At 44.7% G+C, this 19146-nt stretch overlaps 1 protein-coding gene across 13 annotated transcripts in view; it reads left to right on the top strand.

Annotated features, from left to right (window-relative positions):
- EIF4G3 (eukaryotic translation initiation factor 4 gamma 3) overlaps nucleotides 1-19146 on the top strand; it is a 906783-nt gene that overhangs the window by 566747 nt on the left and 320890 nt on the right. For all 13 annotated transcript variants that reach the window (XM_069240075.1, XM_069240074.1, XM_069240071.1 and 10 more), the window contains one exon: nucleotides 3265-3511. In XM_069240075.1, coding sequence (XP_069096176.1) covers nucleotides 3265-3511 — 247 coding nt within the window. The remainder of the gene's footprint in view (nucleotides 1-3264; nucleotides 3512-19146) is intronic.

Below are 19146 nucleotides of genomic sequence, written 5' to 3'. Positions count from 1 at the left end.
GCTCTAGGCTCTAAAACAGGCGGTCTTGGTTTCCTTGTGTGATGTCCCCTTGCCCAGCAGGCCTTCACCCCAATCCTGGTCACAGACAGAAGACTTGCAGAGCCTCCCCCTCCTCACACAGCCAGTCTGGGTGCTTGGTAGAAGACATTTTTTGGGGTCTCAACCTCCCCTTCTTACTTTCCATTTCCAGACACTTAATGTGATTTTGGGCTTGGGCCTTAGTTATATGTTGGGCTTCTGCTTCTTTTGAAGTGCATGCTTCCTTTCTCTGTCTAAATCTTGAAAGGCTGTCTGTCACAGCAAGAGTGAAAGTCTCACAACACATGCCATGGAAGTAACTAGAGTTCACACCTGAATGTCAGACATGGTGATTTGTACGTTCTAAGATTAATCGGCAGCCACAGTCCTACTCTGATTTCCCAATCAGCGCCATCTCCTTCCTGAGATGTTTACAGGCTGCTTCCTTGTGCTCTCTCACTGAGTCAACCTTTGAAGTGTACAGGGGGGACTCTTTCTCCGTTCTCAACTGTGTCCCACCCACCTTACAGGAATGCAGCAATACACAGATCTGTCTGGAGTTGATTCCTTTAGTAATCAGGCCTGGGCTTCCCAAAATTGAACATAGGGTCCTCCCTTTAATGTACCATTATGGTCACACTTGAACTCAGTCTGTATGCACAGCACACACTCCAGAACTCCATGTATTGTACCACACCAGATGCACACAATCAACCCACACTCTCAATCTGTGCTCACTGCTCAGTATTGTAGCCTTTCTGTATTGTGCCATGGTGTGCTACTTGCAAACACATACAAACTGCTAGCACACACATTCACCATGCATTTTCTGACAATACTTCATCCTTCATGCAGTGTACTTTGCGCAAGCACTCTTCCATCCAGCACATGCTTTCACCTTGCATACATTGCACAGCATTACATTTTTGCAGGTATTCATCCACCAAGCACAAGCACTCACCATGTTTGCACTGCATAGCGCTCATCTATCTCTGTACTGTACCCTTCCCAGGCACATGTGCATCCAGCGCAGTCACTACTCTTGCGCTGTGCAGCACCTCACATCCAACCCATGTAGGGTAAGGGTTGAATTAAGCATTCAGCGGAACTTTAAAAAGGTGAGTGAGCTGGTTGACCTCACTGCAGTGAGACAGGACCTGTTCACACCTACTGATCACCGCACAGTATGCTGCCACCACCACGCTTGTGCTGCTAAACTCCTGGTGAAGGCAGTGGCCTTCCACCACTATGAGGGTAGCACTTTGGGCACCCCTCTCGGTCCAACAATCTATGAGACAGGTTTATATGTCATGGTGTACACGCATGAGCCAAGTTTGTTTGTGACAACACAAATCCGCATTAGGGACCCAGACAACAGTACATTTACGTATTGAGGGCCGGTGCACACATCCATTACCACACAGAGGACTTTTCCATTTTAACAACAAAAATCTGCTTTACATCACTGCACCTGCACCTGTCGCTATTCACAACTATGAACCTTTCCAGCAGTAACTGACGGTGCATTCTTGATTGCAGAAACATTTCCTCCAGCCCGATGGATCTAAGGCTGAGGCTATTTTCCTTAAAGCGAAGGGCAGGCCTAGTTTTGATGGCATTTCTTTACCCTTCTTGGTGAACTATTCACTTCCATTAGAAAATAAGGTTAAACAAAAACTGGTTCTTATGTTTTAACCGGATATGTTCTTAGTGTACAGTTTGTCTCAGTGATTAGTAGTTGCTTTTATCAGCTTTGTAACATCAACAACACTATCCTTTTCTTTGTACTTAAATCAATTATTTTATGCTGGCGTATCAAACAGATGTGTTCACTCTCTACAATTACAGCCCCCCCCCCCAACAGCTATTCATCTGGTTTTACTTTCAAGTACATTCTAATGCCAAAATAGAAAGACAGTTGAACTGCATGACAATGGATGTTCTTGCAGCGTACTCTTTTATTGATCAGTCTGTAGTGCCTTGTTGACCTTTGAGAGCCAAACAAGCTTCAGACAGCTTTGCTCCTACTAGTTGTTCACATTGTCATCACCAAGAGGAAATCCATGTTGGAATGCTGTTCCTTCTTTGGTTCCCTTCCCTATAGATAACCCAAAGAAACAGTGGCAAATGGGAGAGCTGCTTCAGTGGGGACTGTAAACTGACTTAAGTCACACACGTATTTTCTTCCAGGTCAGAGCAGTGTGGGACTCACTTGGGAGACAACATGACTTGTAGGAAGAGCTATGTCCTCTTAGATGGACCTTTACATCTCTGGTGGTTCCCACTTGAACAAGAATAATGCCACAACTAGAGATGTTGGAAAATAGGGTATTGAATGGAGTAGAAACTGGCACTTTCTTGTTGCCTCAGACCTGTTGCCTGAATGGGGCCTAGATGAAGGATTTTAAAGTTAGAATGAGACAAGTTGTTCCTGTGCATATACTACACATAGGTATATGATACTGCACCTGTCATTTACTCATCTAGGCCTATGTATTTTGACGCTTCTGGCTGTGTAATCGGGTATATGTTTGGAATAACTAGACATGTATCTGGACGTATGTAGATTTCAACTTGCTACAATAGCTGTACTTGGCATATGGTTACAGCAGTTGACATATTTTGGCTGTATGTAACCATTTGAGTCTTTAGAGGCATGAGGTGCTACCTGACATTTGTCTGGGGATGTAAGCTGTAGTTGAGCACCTGAAAATTAGCCTTGGATATAGTGTGCGCATTGTAGGCTGCAGTTGGCATGTGCTGTTTGACAAACCTGGCTAGGTGGCACCAAGCTTGTATGAAATCTTCATCTATAGTTCGCATTGTGCAAGGATAGTGTTGTTCATTATATTGAAATCTACTACAGAACTTGTAGCATGCTCGTATAGCAGTACATCAGTTAACTTTCCAGAGGACACATTTTACTTTGCTTTTCTAAGTAGTAACCAATTTGCTCACCAAAAGCTTTGACCAGTTGAATAACTATTTTTCCTTCTAAAATCATTGGCACATTCTAGCAGTTTGTTCTGAGAAGGACTCCGCATCAAAGTTCATCTGGGAGAAGCACTTTTTAAGTACATGATTTACTTTTGTTATAGCCCATTCTTTCAATTGATATGTGTAATTTCCATATATGTCATTGATGTGAATGTGATTCGCTTTGCATTATTGCAGTTTTATTGCAGTAGCAGTGAAATAGTTCCTTAATGATGTTTGTATAAATTCATCTGGTTACGTTTTCTTCAGCCGAAGGGGGAAGTGGAGGCGTTAAATGATGACGTGGTGGACTGTAAACAAGTTAATATGAACAGTGGCTTTCATACCGATGAAGAACTCGAGATTAAAGCTGTCAATCCTGTGGAAGAAAACGGAGTGCAGGAAGTGGAGCAAGTGCAAAATGGTGCAGAGAGCCTTTCAGAAGGTGAAGGAGTAGACCTAGATTCTACCACCATGAACAGTGCTGATGAGGAGGATCTCTCAAAGCATAAATCAGGTAAATGCTATACTCTGTTCTCAAAATTACTTTTCCTTCATTCCCCTAAAGAGATTGATTCCTTATCACCTGCAACATAGGGTCATGATTAGCAGATGTACATTGATTGACATGAAGAATGTAAGAGAACAGGAAAGCATAGGTACAGCCATAGTTCTATAGATCTTTACAGACATATGTTTGTTATCAAGTTGCTAACCAGATGCCTTTAATGATTGTTTACTCTGGGTAGATATTCGCTGAAAATGCATTTGTCAACCCAGGAAAAGAAACTCAGGTTTAGAAGTTAAAACTTCATGATCATTTGGATTTGTCTGGTTTTCCTGTGATTAATCTAGAAGAATACTGGGGTTATCGGTGCGTCATTTAAACTTTTTGTCCTTGCTGTCTGAAAATCATGGTAATCATTCAACAATCTCCTATAGAAACTTTCTTCAAGGACCCTAATACTAATCTGAATTAGGTTGTCTTGAATTTAGACATGGTCCTGGCAAAGCCAAGCATTTTCCTGATAAGACCGACTTCTCATCATAGTTTACTTTTCTCTCAACAGCATACGCTGCTTTGAAACACTAGATTAAATGTTGCTCGGCAGAGATCAGTTCAGGCCATCTAACGGAAGTTAGCTATATAATTTTGATTAGTGCTGAGATCTGTGAACGAGTCCCCTTCAGGAGGTCCTAATAATATATTTAAATAGTCAAAGTAAGCCCTAAATTCTCAACCCTGCGCTCATGATCCTGTAGCACTTTCAAAGAAATGACTGAAATGGCAGTCGCAAAGAATGACTGGAAACTGACACTGCTCCTTTAAGGAATCCCACGTCTCCATCTTTTTCTGTTGGAATCAGGATTGTGGAGCATAGAGTTCTGTCGGTTGTTTTTTTTTTTGTCACTGGAAATTTTTCCATACCTTCAAGATTTTTTTACTCAATGTCTTTCAGGATTATTAGTGTTTTCCAAGAATTCACTGAGGGTTTTTTGCCTGTTTTCACAAAATACCTCACTTATTGTGAACTGCCCTTCCTGCTGTGGTAGTAAGAAGGATCAGTCTGATACCATTGGCCTCTTCATCCTCTACTTGCATGAGAAACATTGCCCTGAAGACCTTTGTTACTGCCAGAAGATGTCCAGGAGAACCCTGAAGGACAGGAGGAAGATCAGGCTTCATGGTCTGCATGAGGCTTAAAATGGGATCCACTTCAGGAAGATCAGAAGTGTGATCAGAATATGAATCTTTTACTACAGCTCTCTGTCTGTCTTCAGAGGCTCCCTGAGAGAAAGAACAAAAAAACTCATTAGTAAAACTGTACTACTCCCGGTTGAAGTCCAGGTCCATGATGTAGAAGACTGACTTGGTAGCAAGATTCTTGCTGTCTCGGGTAGGCACACCTCTCAGACGGTTGATATCAAAGCACCATTTGCCATTGGGGCACTGGCCTTTTGCCATTTAAAAATCCATTCATGCCAGATTCACCAGCTATTTAACTTAAAGGCAGTCTTTGACTTCATGGACTCTAGGTCATTTACCATCTAAAAAAGGCGTTAGTGTCAAAACATACAATATGACATTGAGGACAGTGACATCGATGTTGGGAGAGTCCTTGCAAATTTCTACTGATTGGGTTTGTCGTTTGAAGAGAAAGCTTCCTGAGTCTTTTCACCCAGAGTACTTTATAGCCAACTCATTAGCATGTGAAGTGTCCCTCATGTTTGCGCTCTCACCTGCTCCCCCCAAGGAGTTTTGGTTCACTGTTATTCTCCAGAAATACCAGCTTCTCTAGAGTCACTTCTAATGCAGTTCAAACAGCTGTTCCTCAGATACCGTTTCAGCATCGAAGACCATTGGCTGTAACTACTCATGAAATTCCACATTATAGGAGCATTGTAAAAGGCTTTGATCACTTTCTTGAGGCCATTTCAGATTTTCTCATTACGGACATGCTCCAAGACCATGATCTTTTATACAAACTTATTACAGCAGTGCCTGTATGATCATTGGTATCACTACTCCGGCAGCATGCAATCTACATTTCACTTATCTTTGGTGGTGCCACTCGGAGAATCTTCTGATGTTCAGTGCTATTGCGCCTGATGTTCTTGCACGTGTCTATACACTTTTTGCTCCACAACTCCCTCCTCCGATTCCAACATTTTTAGTCATGTGACCCTATTGCAAACCAAAGAATAAAGTCATACTATCAGCATGGCCACTTCAGTTTTAGTTCACCAACCTCCTACACCTGACATCCACAGAGGAGAAGTGCCATGCAGACAGTAACTCCTTTACAAATTCAGAGGATAGATTCTGCATCTCAGCATTATATTGCTCCACTTAGCAGTTTTGCTTCCCAGTGTGGGAATTTAGACCTGCAAAAAGACTGCATGGACATTATAAACGGGTTAAGCAACCTCCAGCCAGAACAGAGCACACTTTTAAATGGAGGGGATTCTGCATCTAGTGCATTCAAAACAACTGTGGTCCCTTTATATGACGGAAGGAAGCAGAACTCTTCTCTTAAAGGTATCTGTGTTGCATTTCTCCTCAAGTTCATCTTTCTTTATAATGCCTATCTGAACACTTGTTTGTGATATTCCAATACAAATGGGTTTAGCCCTTACTAAACCATAGTGTCTAGTATTGTACTCTGTTATGAATTGGCAAACATAACCCTTTCTTCCAGGTCTAAAGCCCTTTTGATTAGAGGCAAAAGGCTCTCCTGAGAAACATCCCTATTTCAGAAACGTTCATTAGCTACTTGGAAGTCTCTCTGTGTTTACAGGGTGTTATCTGCTCCCAGGCCTGATGCCCAAATAGGACAAGCTTCATTGAGGAACCTTTTTTGGGGTAAATAGCATGGGTTTTCATGTTCATTCTTCCACTTTTTTAATGTGGGATGGGCTTGCTATTCGTCCAGTGTTTAATACTAAGGATCCTCTAGAGGAAAAGGAAAGGTTACTTACTCCAGTATTGGAACCTTCATAGAATCACATGCCTGAATCGTTACCCGTTGTCGAGACAGGAGTCCCTGTTACCCCTAATTAAGTAGTACTAACATAGGTTTAATCCTAAAAGCCCTTAGGCCTGTCAGTTTAGCACTCTATCAGAGTCACTTAAGAAAAAGGGCCAAACCTAAGGACCCATCAACTAGGCAACACCACCCTCTAGAAACTTCCTGAGAAGCTCCAGTTCCTCAGATTTTCTACCGCATATTGTGCTAGGGAGTCTCCTCAGAGCTCTGCTCTACTCAAATTTTGGAATACCCAGAAAGTTATACTCGTCACAGCTAATTCTGACTGGTAGCTTGTAAGGCCTCCACCATGTCTGACAAGGAAATGAAGGGTTTATTCAGATCCTGCAAGAGCTGTGGTAAAAAGAGGTGACACTCTGAAGACTCTCACCAGAACTGCGTATACTGCTTTTACCCAGACCACTCTGCCAATGACTGCTAAGTATGTCGCACCTTCTCTTCTAAACAAGCCAATAAAGGCCTTCAAAAAGATTTCAGAGTTTTAAAAAGGCCGCAGCTCTTCATCATCACCTCACAAATTCTCTGCAAAAGGGGAATGAGGGCATTTCAGTAGTTCTGAAAGGGCTAAAAAATCATGTTCTGTGCCTCCTTCTAAGACAGCTGAACATTTTAAAAGATCTTCCTGTGCTTCGACAGACCACTAGTCAAAACTCCACCGTTGTCAGCATCCTCGGCAACAAGAAGATCCGTTCCACCGTCCACGACAGTTTCTGTATTAATACCGTTGACAGCCCCTCTGACGACAACGTAGACAAGTCACCCACCATCGACGAGGACATGGACAGCATCATCATTGATGAAGACCTATAAGTCATCACCGTCTACAATAGTAAACATTGTTTCCCCACTACAGTCTTCATCGACGACGACCCTGTCAATGGTAGCTTCCAACATGAAACCGTTGACAGTTAAGGTATCCTCAAAATCTGCAGCATCAACAAGCACTTTGTCACGCCTTCGACGAGAGTAAAAATACACAAGAAACAACAAAAAGTACACTGGAGCATATGACTCCTAGTAAGATAACCCCTTTAATACCAGTCCATCTCTCGTTCACGCATTTGGCCACACCGGATATGACTCTCCCACATGAGACTGACATATTGGAAGGAGAACAAGAGGAAGGTGAGCTCCTCGACAACCAGTCTGAGTGGAACGAGCATATTATTCCAGCTCCACCTTCTCCTTCACCTTCAAAGGTAGATTCACCTCCTGAGGACATCGGAGGATTCCAAAATCTTATGGAAAGGGCTGCTAAGCGTATTGCACTTCCAATGCCATCCAAGAAAACTGATAGCTTTCTGTATGACTTTAAGGAACCACTCCAAAAATCAGTATGCTCCATGCCACTGGTCAGTTACATATGGGAGGAAGGTTTGAAAGTCATGCAAAACCCAGCAACAGTCAGAGCAGTGCTTCCACGCCTGGATAAAAAATATAAAGCACCTGAAGACTGCCCAACATGCTTGACTGGTCACCCTCACTCAGATTCGTGTTAAAACAAGCAGCCCAGTAAAGATCTAAAAAATTCTTCTACGCCAATTTCCACACCTCTGGAAGAGGAAGGTATACAATTGGTCAATATTGGCAAAAGATTTTCCTCAATGTCTAGTCTAATTATAACGGCGGCTAACTGTCTGGTGGTGATAGCCAGATATGACAGACAATTATGGGCGGACATTGCCCCATATCTTGATCAACTGCCGGTGGACATTTTAGCAGAAGCTAAAAAGACATTACATGAGGGAGAACACACATCGGCAGAGATAATAGATGGTGCGATGGACATAGCCACTACTGCGTTTCGTCAGCTTGCAGGGGCTGCTGTCCTCAGAAGGCAAGGTTGGCTGAAGGCCACATCATGCCCTAAGGTAACTATAATTTGCACTCCAGCCATGCATAGTTTTCTCATCAGTAATTTCATTGCAAGTGTTATAGTGATATTATCAGTGATGTTTTAGATGTCATGAATGCTATAATATGTGGGGTAATTAGCAGTGTATGGCGAGGAAGCGAGTTATAGTTACCTTAGGGCACAAGTCCTAGTTACTTGAGATAACTATAACTGGTAAAGGTCTGTGATTTTTTTAGACTTAAAAACTTTACGTTATTTCTGAAGATTTCAACTAACTATAACATTCTTTAACCTTTGTTTTTTCAATGAATTCCTAGGGTTTTTGTTAAGGTAAAGTAATAATGTTTTACCATACATAAATCTAGCCCAAAGCTGCACACGCCCTTTTGGCTGTCCGTGGCGGGGTGTTGGTTGCAGGGCCTGGCCTGTGGAATGCAGCCAACTCCACACTGCGCATGGCCTTTGGCTGCATGCGGGGAGAGATTGTACACAAGCCCCACCCCACCCCCCTGGTCAGCTCCAACCCTTTGAAGGGTCTTTGGTTGTGGGCGATGAAGGTTGGCCACCAAAGGCAGTCAACCCCACGCTGCACAGGGCCTTTGGCTGTGCGTGGCACGGATAGGCCAGGTCCTGCACCCACCATCCCACAGTCAGCCAACCCCATGTCACGCAAGGCCTTTGGCAATCCACGTCGAGGAGTTAATCCTTTGGTCTTTTAAAAAATTAAATTAATAAAGGGTAGTTACCACAAGCTCCCTTCCCCAAACCTTATTAGGCCTTGGTGGCCCAATTCCACAGGCCCTTTTTTGTTTTGTTTTTTAAAAGGGAGGGGGAGCGGCAGCCCCAAAAGCCTTTTTAGGCACTTGGTAACCCATCCCGCAGAGCCTTTTTTTAGTTGCTTGCATTGCGCTATGCTTGCAAAATCTCTTGTATAAAAAAATAAAAATAAAAACTTAAAAGGGGCTTAGAACCGCCATTACTTACTTGAACTTACCATTAGTCATTCAAACATCCATGTAACTTACATGTATCTGATTGGTCAGCACATCCTCAGTTCATCACTTCCTGCTCTGCTAGCCTGTCCATGATGTGCGTGAAGCTTGGCTCATACAGCTTATAGGTCACTGGCTACACACTGAATTGTCAATTTTCTTTGAGCACTTCATATGAGTGCATCTGCGGGCAATCTTCTCTCCTCCCAGCTTGTTGGCACTGCTCCTTCACTTGCTCCCCCTCCACCCCCGGTTGCTGTTTCTTCCTTGCGTGCCTGCAGAGGTACTTGATTTTTTAGGTCAAGCGTAAGCATACCACCTTTTGTATACTTTTAAGTATACTTCTGTGGGTTTCCAGCTATTTCATTTGTTAGTTTATATAATTTAAAAATCCTTGCATGCTATAAGTCATGCCTCTTTGTCTCTCCTTCAGTGTGGGTGCAGGGACCAACTACTGTATAATTACACTTTGTCCTGTTTATCTGGGCTGTAGTTTTTTTTTTTAAACTTTGTTTCCTGCCCCTGTCCAAGGAATCTTCCCTTTTCATTAGCAGAGCATTCTTGCTCTGAGTTTAGCCTAGCTGTAAACAAGGGTGTAAATCAGGCTGTTGTCTTTGTCACATTTGGACTTAGTGGGCTCTCTGCGCCCTCTCTCAGCTGCCTGGCTCCCGTCCTTCCTTGTGATTAGATTTTCTGAGTCTGCCTGTCTGCTATCCCGGTGCTAACAGCAAGGAGGCTTGTTTACTTAATTACTTGTTAAGTTAATTACTTGTTTTAACTTTGCAAAGGTATTGGAGGCTTTACATGGGTACCAGCTACATTACACAAGGATCTTTTAATTTTTTTGAGGCACAGAGAGATTGAGCTGATGCCATGACTCGAACCTGGGTCCTCATTTCCAAAGTCAGCAGCTCTAGTAGTTACGCCACACCTTCTTCCTGTTGTACCATTCTGCATCAGTTGTCTTTACTTAAACTGCATTCTGCATCAGCTGTCTTTGTCATGCTGGTCACACGTCTACTTCTCTTTCCCTAAGCTCTGCTTATTTAGGTATACAGTGTAGGAAAGTACCCTCTTTTTGGCATGGTTACCCACCACTTTTTGCCAGCTGTCAGTGAGCTTACGTCTGTTTTCACTGGGATCCTGCTAACCAGGACCACAGTGATTGTGCTCTCTCCCTCCAAATTTGGTTACTGTGGACCTTTGTGCACTCCACAATTGGCATACTAGCGTCCCCTTGTAAGTCCTTAGTGTATGGTACTTGGGTACCCAGGACATTGGGACACCAGGGCTCCCCCATGGGCTGTAGCATGTATTATGTCACCTAGGGGAGCCCATGCATAATGTGTCTGCAGGCCTGCCATTGCAGCCTGCGTGAAAAGGTGCATGCACCCTTTCACCACAGGTCACTACACCAGGCCTACTATAAGTCACCCCTTTGGTAGGCCCTTCCAACCCAAAGGGCAAGTTGCAGGATCCTGTGTGTGAGGGCACCCCTGCATGAGCAGAGGTGCCCCTACAAACTCCAGTTCCATTTTACCTGTACTGGACACAGGTATCCAGTACCTGTGTCCAGCTACATAATGGTAACCCTGAACCTGGGCATGTTTGGTATCAAACATGTCGGACTCCTACCCTATTGGTTATATGACTCAGTGCACTCTGAGGGACTTTTAGCAGACCCCCCGGTATTGCTCCTACCTGTCTTCCAGGGTTTTGCAGGCAGCCCGCGCTGCTGCAGCCCCTCAGACCGGTTTCTGCCCTCCTGCTGCTATACCAGCTCAATCAGAGGAAGGCAGAAAAAAAGATTTCCTGAGGGTAAGGGAGGCAACACCATCTCCCTTGGATATAGGTTTTACAAGGCTTGGGGGGTAGCCTCCCCAGGCCACCTGTTTGCTTTGAAGGGCCCATTTGGTGTCCTTGCATAAACTGATTGGCACCAGTCCAGTGGCTCCCTTGTCCATCACTTCACCAGGCGTGATGCCCAGAGCTCTTTCAGGTGGCCACTTGATTCTGCCATCTTGAAAACAAGATGTGCAAAGGGCCCCTGGAAGCATCTGAGTGGCCAGCTCAGGCAGGTGATATCAGTAACCTCCTCTGATAGGTGGTGACCTTTCAAGGTGACCATTCCCCCCTTTTGGGCTATTTAGGGACACCCTTGTGGGTGAGTCCCCAGATTCGGCGTGCAAGACTCCACCAGGACTCCTCTGCATTGTCTACTTCTGCCAACTGAACCGCAACTGGACACTTCAGGTACTGACCAGACTGCAACTCCCAAGATGACCTGACAACATTCTTTCCCCGGCTCTTTCCAGCAACTGCAACATTTCCAAGGCTGTGCATCCTCTGGGGTCAGCATGAATTCAGCTGCACTAGGAAGCAAGAAGGAATCACCCTTGGAGTGAAGGAGTTACTCCCCTACATCTGCAGGCACCTAAGCCAACGACGACTGGCTGCATGGATCTGCTCTGCTCTTCTCTAACTGTGTGGATCCTGCATCACAGGTGGTGGTCTGGAGTGGTCCCCTTGGTCCTCTCTGCCCTCTGTCCATCTTGGAAGACAGTGAAGCCCTTGCCTCTCCATGCAGGACAGTACCTCTGTGCACTGCAATTCTTGCAACAACCAAGGCTTGTTGTCTCCTGTTCTGAGGGATCTTCAGGCTCTGATTAGCCCCGACCTCCAGCACTTCATCCTTGCAAGGACAGTCTCTCCCCTGCTGCTCCAGCGACACGGGACTCCTCTCCAGGTGTGCTGATTGAGCCTCACTGCAACTAACTGTGCCTGCTGCCAGTGGGTTGCCTGTGGGGGCTGTGACTGCTTCTCATGGCTCTCAATGTTCGATGGCATGTGTAGCTGCAGATACACATGCTGTGCACAGTCCGCCATCTGGTGTTGGGCTCGGAGTGTTACAAGTTGTTTTTCTTCAAAGAAGTCTTTTCGAGTCACGAGACCGAGGGATTCCTCCCATTTCGACTCCATTGCGCATGGGGGTCGACTCCATCTTAGATTGGTTTTTTTCCTCCATCGGGTTCGGACGTGTTCCTTTTCGCTCCGTGTTTCGGGTCAGAAAGTTAGTTAGAATCTCGGAAAAAATCGTCGATATTGTCTGCGTTCGGTATCGACACCGAATTTTGAAGAGCTCCGGTTTTTTCGATCCCCCGTCGGGGCCTGGTCGGCCCGGCCACGTGCGACTTCAAGGCTGATGGAACGGACCCCATTCCGCTTCAGCCCAAAATGCCATAACAAGTATCCGTATACGGATCAGCATCTGGTCTGTAACTTGTGCTTGTCCCCCGAGCACAAGGAGGATACTTGTGAAGCCTGTCGAGCGTTTCGGTCGAGGAAGACGCTGAGAGACCGAAGAGCCAGGAGACTACAAACGGCGTCCACGCCGACAGGTCAAGAACGTTTCGAGGAGGAAGAAGAAGCTTTCTCCAACCACGAGTCGGATTCTGAAGAACTCGACGCCGAAGAAACACCCCAAACCGTGAGTAAGACGTCGAAAATCAAGACTCACGAGAAGTCCACAAAAGCCCAGGGGACGCCACCGCTAACAGGCCATGGCTTAACCCGAAAACTAGGTGACCGATCCAAGGCACCGAAAAAGGGCATGCTGGTGTCGAAGTCATCCGACTCCGGTCGAGATACCGCCACACAGCAACCTCGGAGCCGAGACAGCGGCTCCGAGAAACTTCGGCACAGAGACAGCGGCACCGAAGAATTTCGGCACCGAGACACCACGCCGAAAGCTTAGAAGGTTTCTTCGGAGCCTAAAAAGACTTCCGAAAAGGTTTTGGTTCCGAAACATCCAGCCTCGGAGCCGAAAACTAGTTCCTATACAGAGGAACAAGGATTAACCTCCCAATTACATAGATTTGGAGAGGAGCTTCAAGCTGTAGAGCCTGACTACACGCAAAGAAGGCTTCATATTCATGAGGACACAGGGAAGATAACCACTCTTCCCCCAATCAAAATAAAAAGGAAACTTGCCTTTCAACAAAAGGACAAGCAACCACAGACAAAAGGGGCAAGGAAAACAACCCCACCACCGTCTCCACCACCATCAATACATGCATCACCAGCAACAACTCCACCACTGATGCACTCACCAGCTCATACTACAATGAGTCAGGATGATCCCGATGCATGGGACCTTTACGATGCTCCAGTGTCTGACAACAGCCCAGACTCCTATCCCACAAAACCGTCACCACCTGAGGACAGTGCATCCTACACACAGGTGGTCGCAAGGGCAGCCGAATTTCACAACGTCACCTTACATTCTGAACCAATTGAGGATGACTTTTTGTTTAACGCCCTATCCTCCACCGATAGCCAGTACCAAAGCCTTCCCATGCTCCCAGGAATGCTAAGACATTCAAAACAAATATTTCAGGATCCAGTTAAAGGCAGAGCCATAACTCCAAGGTTAGAGAAAAAGTACAAGCCACCGCCAACAGATCCAATCTATAATACAACACAACTAACACCAGACTCAGTAGTTGTCGGGGCAGCTCGTAAGAGAGCCAACTCTCATACCTCAGGAGACGCACCACCTCCAGACAAAGAGAGCCGCAAATTTGATGCTGCGGGAAAAAGGGTCGCAGCACAAGCAGCAAATCAATGGCGTATTGCCAATTCACAAGCACTTTTGGCAAGATACGACAGAGCTCATTGGGATGAAATGCAACATTTCATCGAACACTTACCCAAGGAGTTCCAAAAAAGAGCGCAACAGGTGGTAGAAGAGGGACAAAGTATCTCAAATAATCAGATACGGTCTTCCATGGATGCAGCAGATACAGCTGCAAGGACAAACACTGCAATCACGATACGAAGGCACGCATGGCTGCGCACTTCAGGGTTCAAGCCGGAAATCCAACAAGCTGTGCTCAATATGCCATTTAATGAACAGCAATTGTTTGGGCCGGAGGTAGACACTGCCATTGAGAAACTCAAAAAAGACACCGATACAGCCAAAGCCATGGGCGCACTCTACTCCCCGCAGAGCAGAGGCACATTTCGAAAAACACCTTTTAGGGGAGGGTTTTGAGGTCAACCCACAGAAACCACAACCTCACAAACAAGGCCTACTTACCAGGGTCAATATCAGAGGGGAGGTTTTCGGGGGCAATATAGAGGGGGCCAATTCCCAAGAAATCGAGGAAAATTCCAAGGCCCCAAAACTCCTCAAAATAAACAGTGACTCACAAGTCACACAACCCCATCACATAACACCTGTGGGGAGAAGACTAAGCCAATTTTACAAACTTTGGCAGGAAATAACAACAGACACTTGGGTCTTAGCAATTATCCAGCATGGTTATTGCATAGAATTTCTCTAATTCCCTCCAAACGTCCCACCGAAAACACACAATATGTCAAAACAACATATAGATCTTCTAGGACTAGAAGTTCAAGCATTGCTGCAAAAGGACGCAATAGAATTAGTACCAAATCTACAAAAAAACACAGGAGTTTACTCACTGTACTTTCTAATACCCAAAAAGGACAAAACTCTGAGACCAATACTAGATCTTAGAACACTAAATACCTACATCAAATCAGACCACTTTCACATGGTCACGTTACAAGATGTAATCCCACTGCTCAAACAGCAAGATTACATGACAACATTAGACCTAAAAGATGCGTATTTCCATATACCAATACATCCTTCACACAGGAAATACCTAAGGTTCGTATTCCAAGGAATACATTACCAATTCAAAGTGTTGCCATTCGGAATAACAACTGCGCCAAGAGTTTTTACAAAATGCCTGGCAGTAGTAGCTGCACATATCAGAAGGCAGCAAATACATGTGTTCCCGTACTTAGACGACTGGTTAATCAAAACCAACACGCTAAGACAGTGTTCACAGCACACAAAATATGTCATACAGACCCTTCACAGGCTAGGTTTCTCCATCAACTACGCGAAGTCACACCTTTTGCCGTGTCAAACACAGCAATACTTAGGAGCGACAATCAACACAGCAAAAGGGATTGCCACGCCAAGTCCACAAAGGGTTCAAACATTTCACAAGGTAATACAGGCCATGTATCCAACACAAAAGATACAAGTAAAAATGGTAATGAAACTCCTAGGCATGATGTCTTCATGCATAGCCATTGTCCCAAACGCAAGATTGCACATGCGGCCCTTACAACAGTGCCTAGCATCACAATGGTCACAAGCACAGGGTCAACTTCTAGATCTGGTGTTGATAGACCGCCAAACATACATCTCGCTTCTATGGTGGAACAGTACAAATTTAAACCGAGGGCGGCCTTTCCAAGACCCAGTGCCACAATACGTCATAACGACGGATGCTTCCATGACAGGGTGGGGAGCACACCTCAATCAACACAGCATCCAAGGACAATGGGACATACATCAGAGGCAGTTTCACATAAATCACTTAGAACTGCTAGCAGTATTTCTAGCGCTCAAAGCATTTCAACCCGTAATAACCCAAAAATACATTCTTGTCAAAACAGACAACATGACAACAATGTATTATCTAAACAAACAAGGAGGGACACACTCGACACAGTTGTGCCTCCTAACACAAAAAATATGGCATTGGGCGATTCACAACCACATTCGCCTAATAGCACAATTTATTCCAGGGATTCAGAACCAGTTGGCAGACAATCTCTCTCGAGATCACCAACAAACCCACGGATGGGAAATTCACCCCCAAATACTAAACAATTACTTTCAAATTTGGGGAACACCTCAAATAGATCTATTTGCAACAAAGGAAAACTCAAAATGCCAAAACTTCGCATCCAGGTACCCACAAGATCAATCCCAAGGCAATGCTCTATGGATGAACTGGTCAGGGATATTTGCGTACGCTTTCCCCCTCTCCCTCTCCTTCCATATCTAGTAAACAGGTTGAGTCAAAACAAACTCAAACTCATACTAATAGCACCAACATGGGCAAGGGAACCTTGGTACACAACACTACTAGACCTTTCAGTAGTACCTCATGTCAAACTACCCAACAGACCAGATCTGTTAACACAACACAAACAACAAATCAGACATCCAAATCCAGCATCGTTGAATCTAGCAATTTGGCTCCTGAAATCCTAGAATTCGGGCACTTAGACCTCACACAGGAATGTATGGAGGTCATAAAACAAGCTAGAAAACCTACCACTAGACACTGCTATGCAAATAAGTGGAAAAGATTTGTTTATTACTGCCATAATAATCAAATTCAACCTTTACACGCATCTGCAAAAGAAATAGTAGGATACTTACTACATTTGCAAAAATCTAACCTAGCTTTCTCTTCCATTAAAATACATCTTACGGCAATTTCTGCTACCTACAAATTACGCACTCAATTTCATTGTTTAGGATACCAGTCATAAAGGCGTTTATGGAAGGCCTAAAGAGAATTATACCACCAAGAACACCACCAGTTCCTTCATGGAACCTCAACATTGTCCTAACACGACTCATGGGTCCACCTTTTGAGCCCATGCACTCTTGTGAAATGCAATACTTAACGTGGAAAGTTGCATTTTTAATTGCCATCACATCTCTAAGAAGAGTGAGGGAAATTCAAGCATTTACCATTCAAGAACCGTTTATTCAAATACACAAGAATAAAGTTGTTCTACGGACCAATCCTAAATTTTTACCAAAAGTAATCTCACCGTTCCACTTAAATCAAACGGTAGAATTACCAGTGTTCTTCCCACAGCCAGATTCGGTAGCCGAAAGAGCACTACATACATTAGACATCAAAAGAGCACTAATGTACTACATTGACAGAACAAAACTAATTCGAAAGACAAAACAACTATTTATCGCCTTTCAAAAACCTCATACAGGAAATCCAATTTCAAAACAAGGCATTGCTAGATGGATAGTTAAGTGCATTCAAACCTGCTATCTTAAAGCTAAAAGAGAACTGCCTATTACACCAAAGGCACACTCAACCAGAAAGAAAGGTGCTACCATGGCCTTTCTAGGAAATATTCCAATGAACGAAATATGTAAGGCAGCAACATGGTCTACGCCTCATACATTTACCAAGCACTACTGTGTAGATGTGCTAACTGCACAACAAGCAACAGTAGGTCAAGCTGTATTAAGAACATTATTTCAAACTACTTCAACTCCTACAGGCTGAACCACCGCTTTTGGGGAGATAACTGCTTACTAGTCTATGCACAGCATGTTTATCTGCAGCTACACATGCCATCGAACGGAAAATGTCACTTACCCAGTGTACATCTGTTCGTGGCATTAGTCGCTGCAGATTCACATGCGCCCACCCGCCTCCCCGGGAGCCTGTAGCCGTTTAGAAGTAGATCTTAAACATTTGTACATTTGTAAATATATTACTTAAAACTTTATTATGTACATACGCATTCACTCCATTGCATGGGCACTATTACTAGCATACACAACTCCTACCTCACCCTCTGCGGGCAAAACAATCTAAGATGGAGTCGACGCCCATGCGCAATGGAGTCGAAATGGGAGGAGTCCCTCGGTCTCGTGACTCGAAAAGACTTCTTCGAAGAAAAACAACTTGTAACACTCCGAGCCCAACACCAGATGGCGGACTGTGCACAGCATGTGAATCTGCAGCGACTAATGCCACGAACAGATGTACACTGGGTAAGTGACATTTTCCATATATATATATGTTCAGTGGCATGTGTAGCTGCAGATACACATGCTGTTCATTATCCTGCCATCTAGTGTTGGGCTCGGAGTGTTACAAGTTGTGTTTCTTCGAAGAAGTGTCTTCGAGTCATGGGATCGAGTGACTCCTCTTCAATTCCATTGCGCATAGGCATCGACTCCATTGTTAGACTGTTTTCTTTCCGCCGTTGGGTTCGGACGTGTTTCCTCTCGTTCCGAGATTTCGATTCAGAAAACTCTGTAAAACTCTCTTTTCACCTGTATTGTCTCAATCAGGTTTATATCCTTACATCGACACGGCAGTACCGTCAGGAAAACAACTTTGTTCGCCTTTTGGGGCACGTGCGCCCAACTCGGGCCTATTCGGGCCGACTGCGTGGAAGCCTCATGGATCGGACTCCTTTCAGATTCTGTCCTCGGTGCCAAACAAAATACCTGAACACAGACCAGCATCTGGTTTGCAACTTTTGCCTTTCCCCGCATCATCGGGAAGAAAACTGTGAGGCCTGTCGATCCTTCCAATCAAAAGACTCTTCGAGACAGGAGGGCACGAAGACTCAAAATGGCGTCGAGAAGCTGTGAACATCTTGACGCAGAGGAAGAAGATCTGATGCAAACTGCAGCCTCGGTTTGAGATTCTGAGTCCGAACAGGAATCAGAAGACGACAGACCGGTCACAGCAGGGCATGTGAGTACGTCTGCCTCTGTACCCTCACAAAAGAAAAAACACAAGGCCTTGGGTACGCCACTGCCGGAAGGCCATGGCTCGGCCTGAAAAAAGACTGGCGGTGACCAACTTACCAGTTCGGCACCGAAAAAGGCCACTCCTCCGAAAACATCAGATACAACAAAAAGCTCTGTGTCCGACTCCAGTAGACACCATTTTTCAGAGTCAAAAATTAGAAAACCACTTTCAGAACCGAAATCTTCATCTTCATCATCTTTTTCAATCCCCAAAAAAGCATGTTTCGGAGACGAAAAGGTCAACTTTTACAGAGGAACATGGACTTTCAAAAAGACTTAAAGCCACAAAACCTCTGAAGAGGAGTTAGAGGTACAACCAATACTAGAAGTTATGGA

Source organism: Pleurodeles waltl, chromosome 6 (genome assembly GCF_031143425.1).
Source record: "Pleurodeles waltl isolate 20211129_DDA chromosome 6, aPleWal1.hap1.20221129, whole genome shotgun sequence".
NCBI lineage: Eukaryota > Metazoa > Chordata > Amphibia > Caudata > Salamandridae > Pleurodeles > Pleurodeles waltl.
Note: the sequence above shows the minus strand (reverse complement) of the source record. Positions and strands in the feature narration are given on the sequence as shown.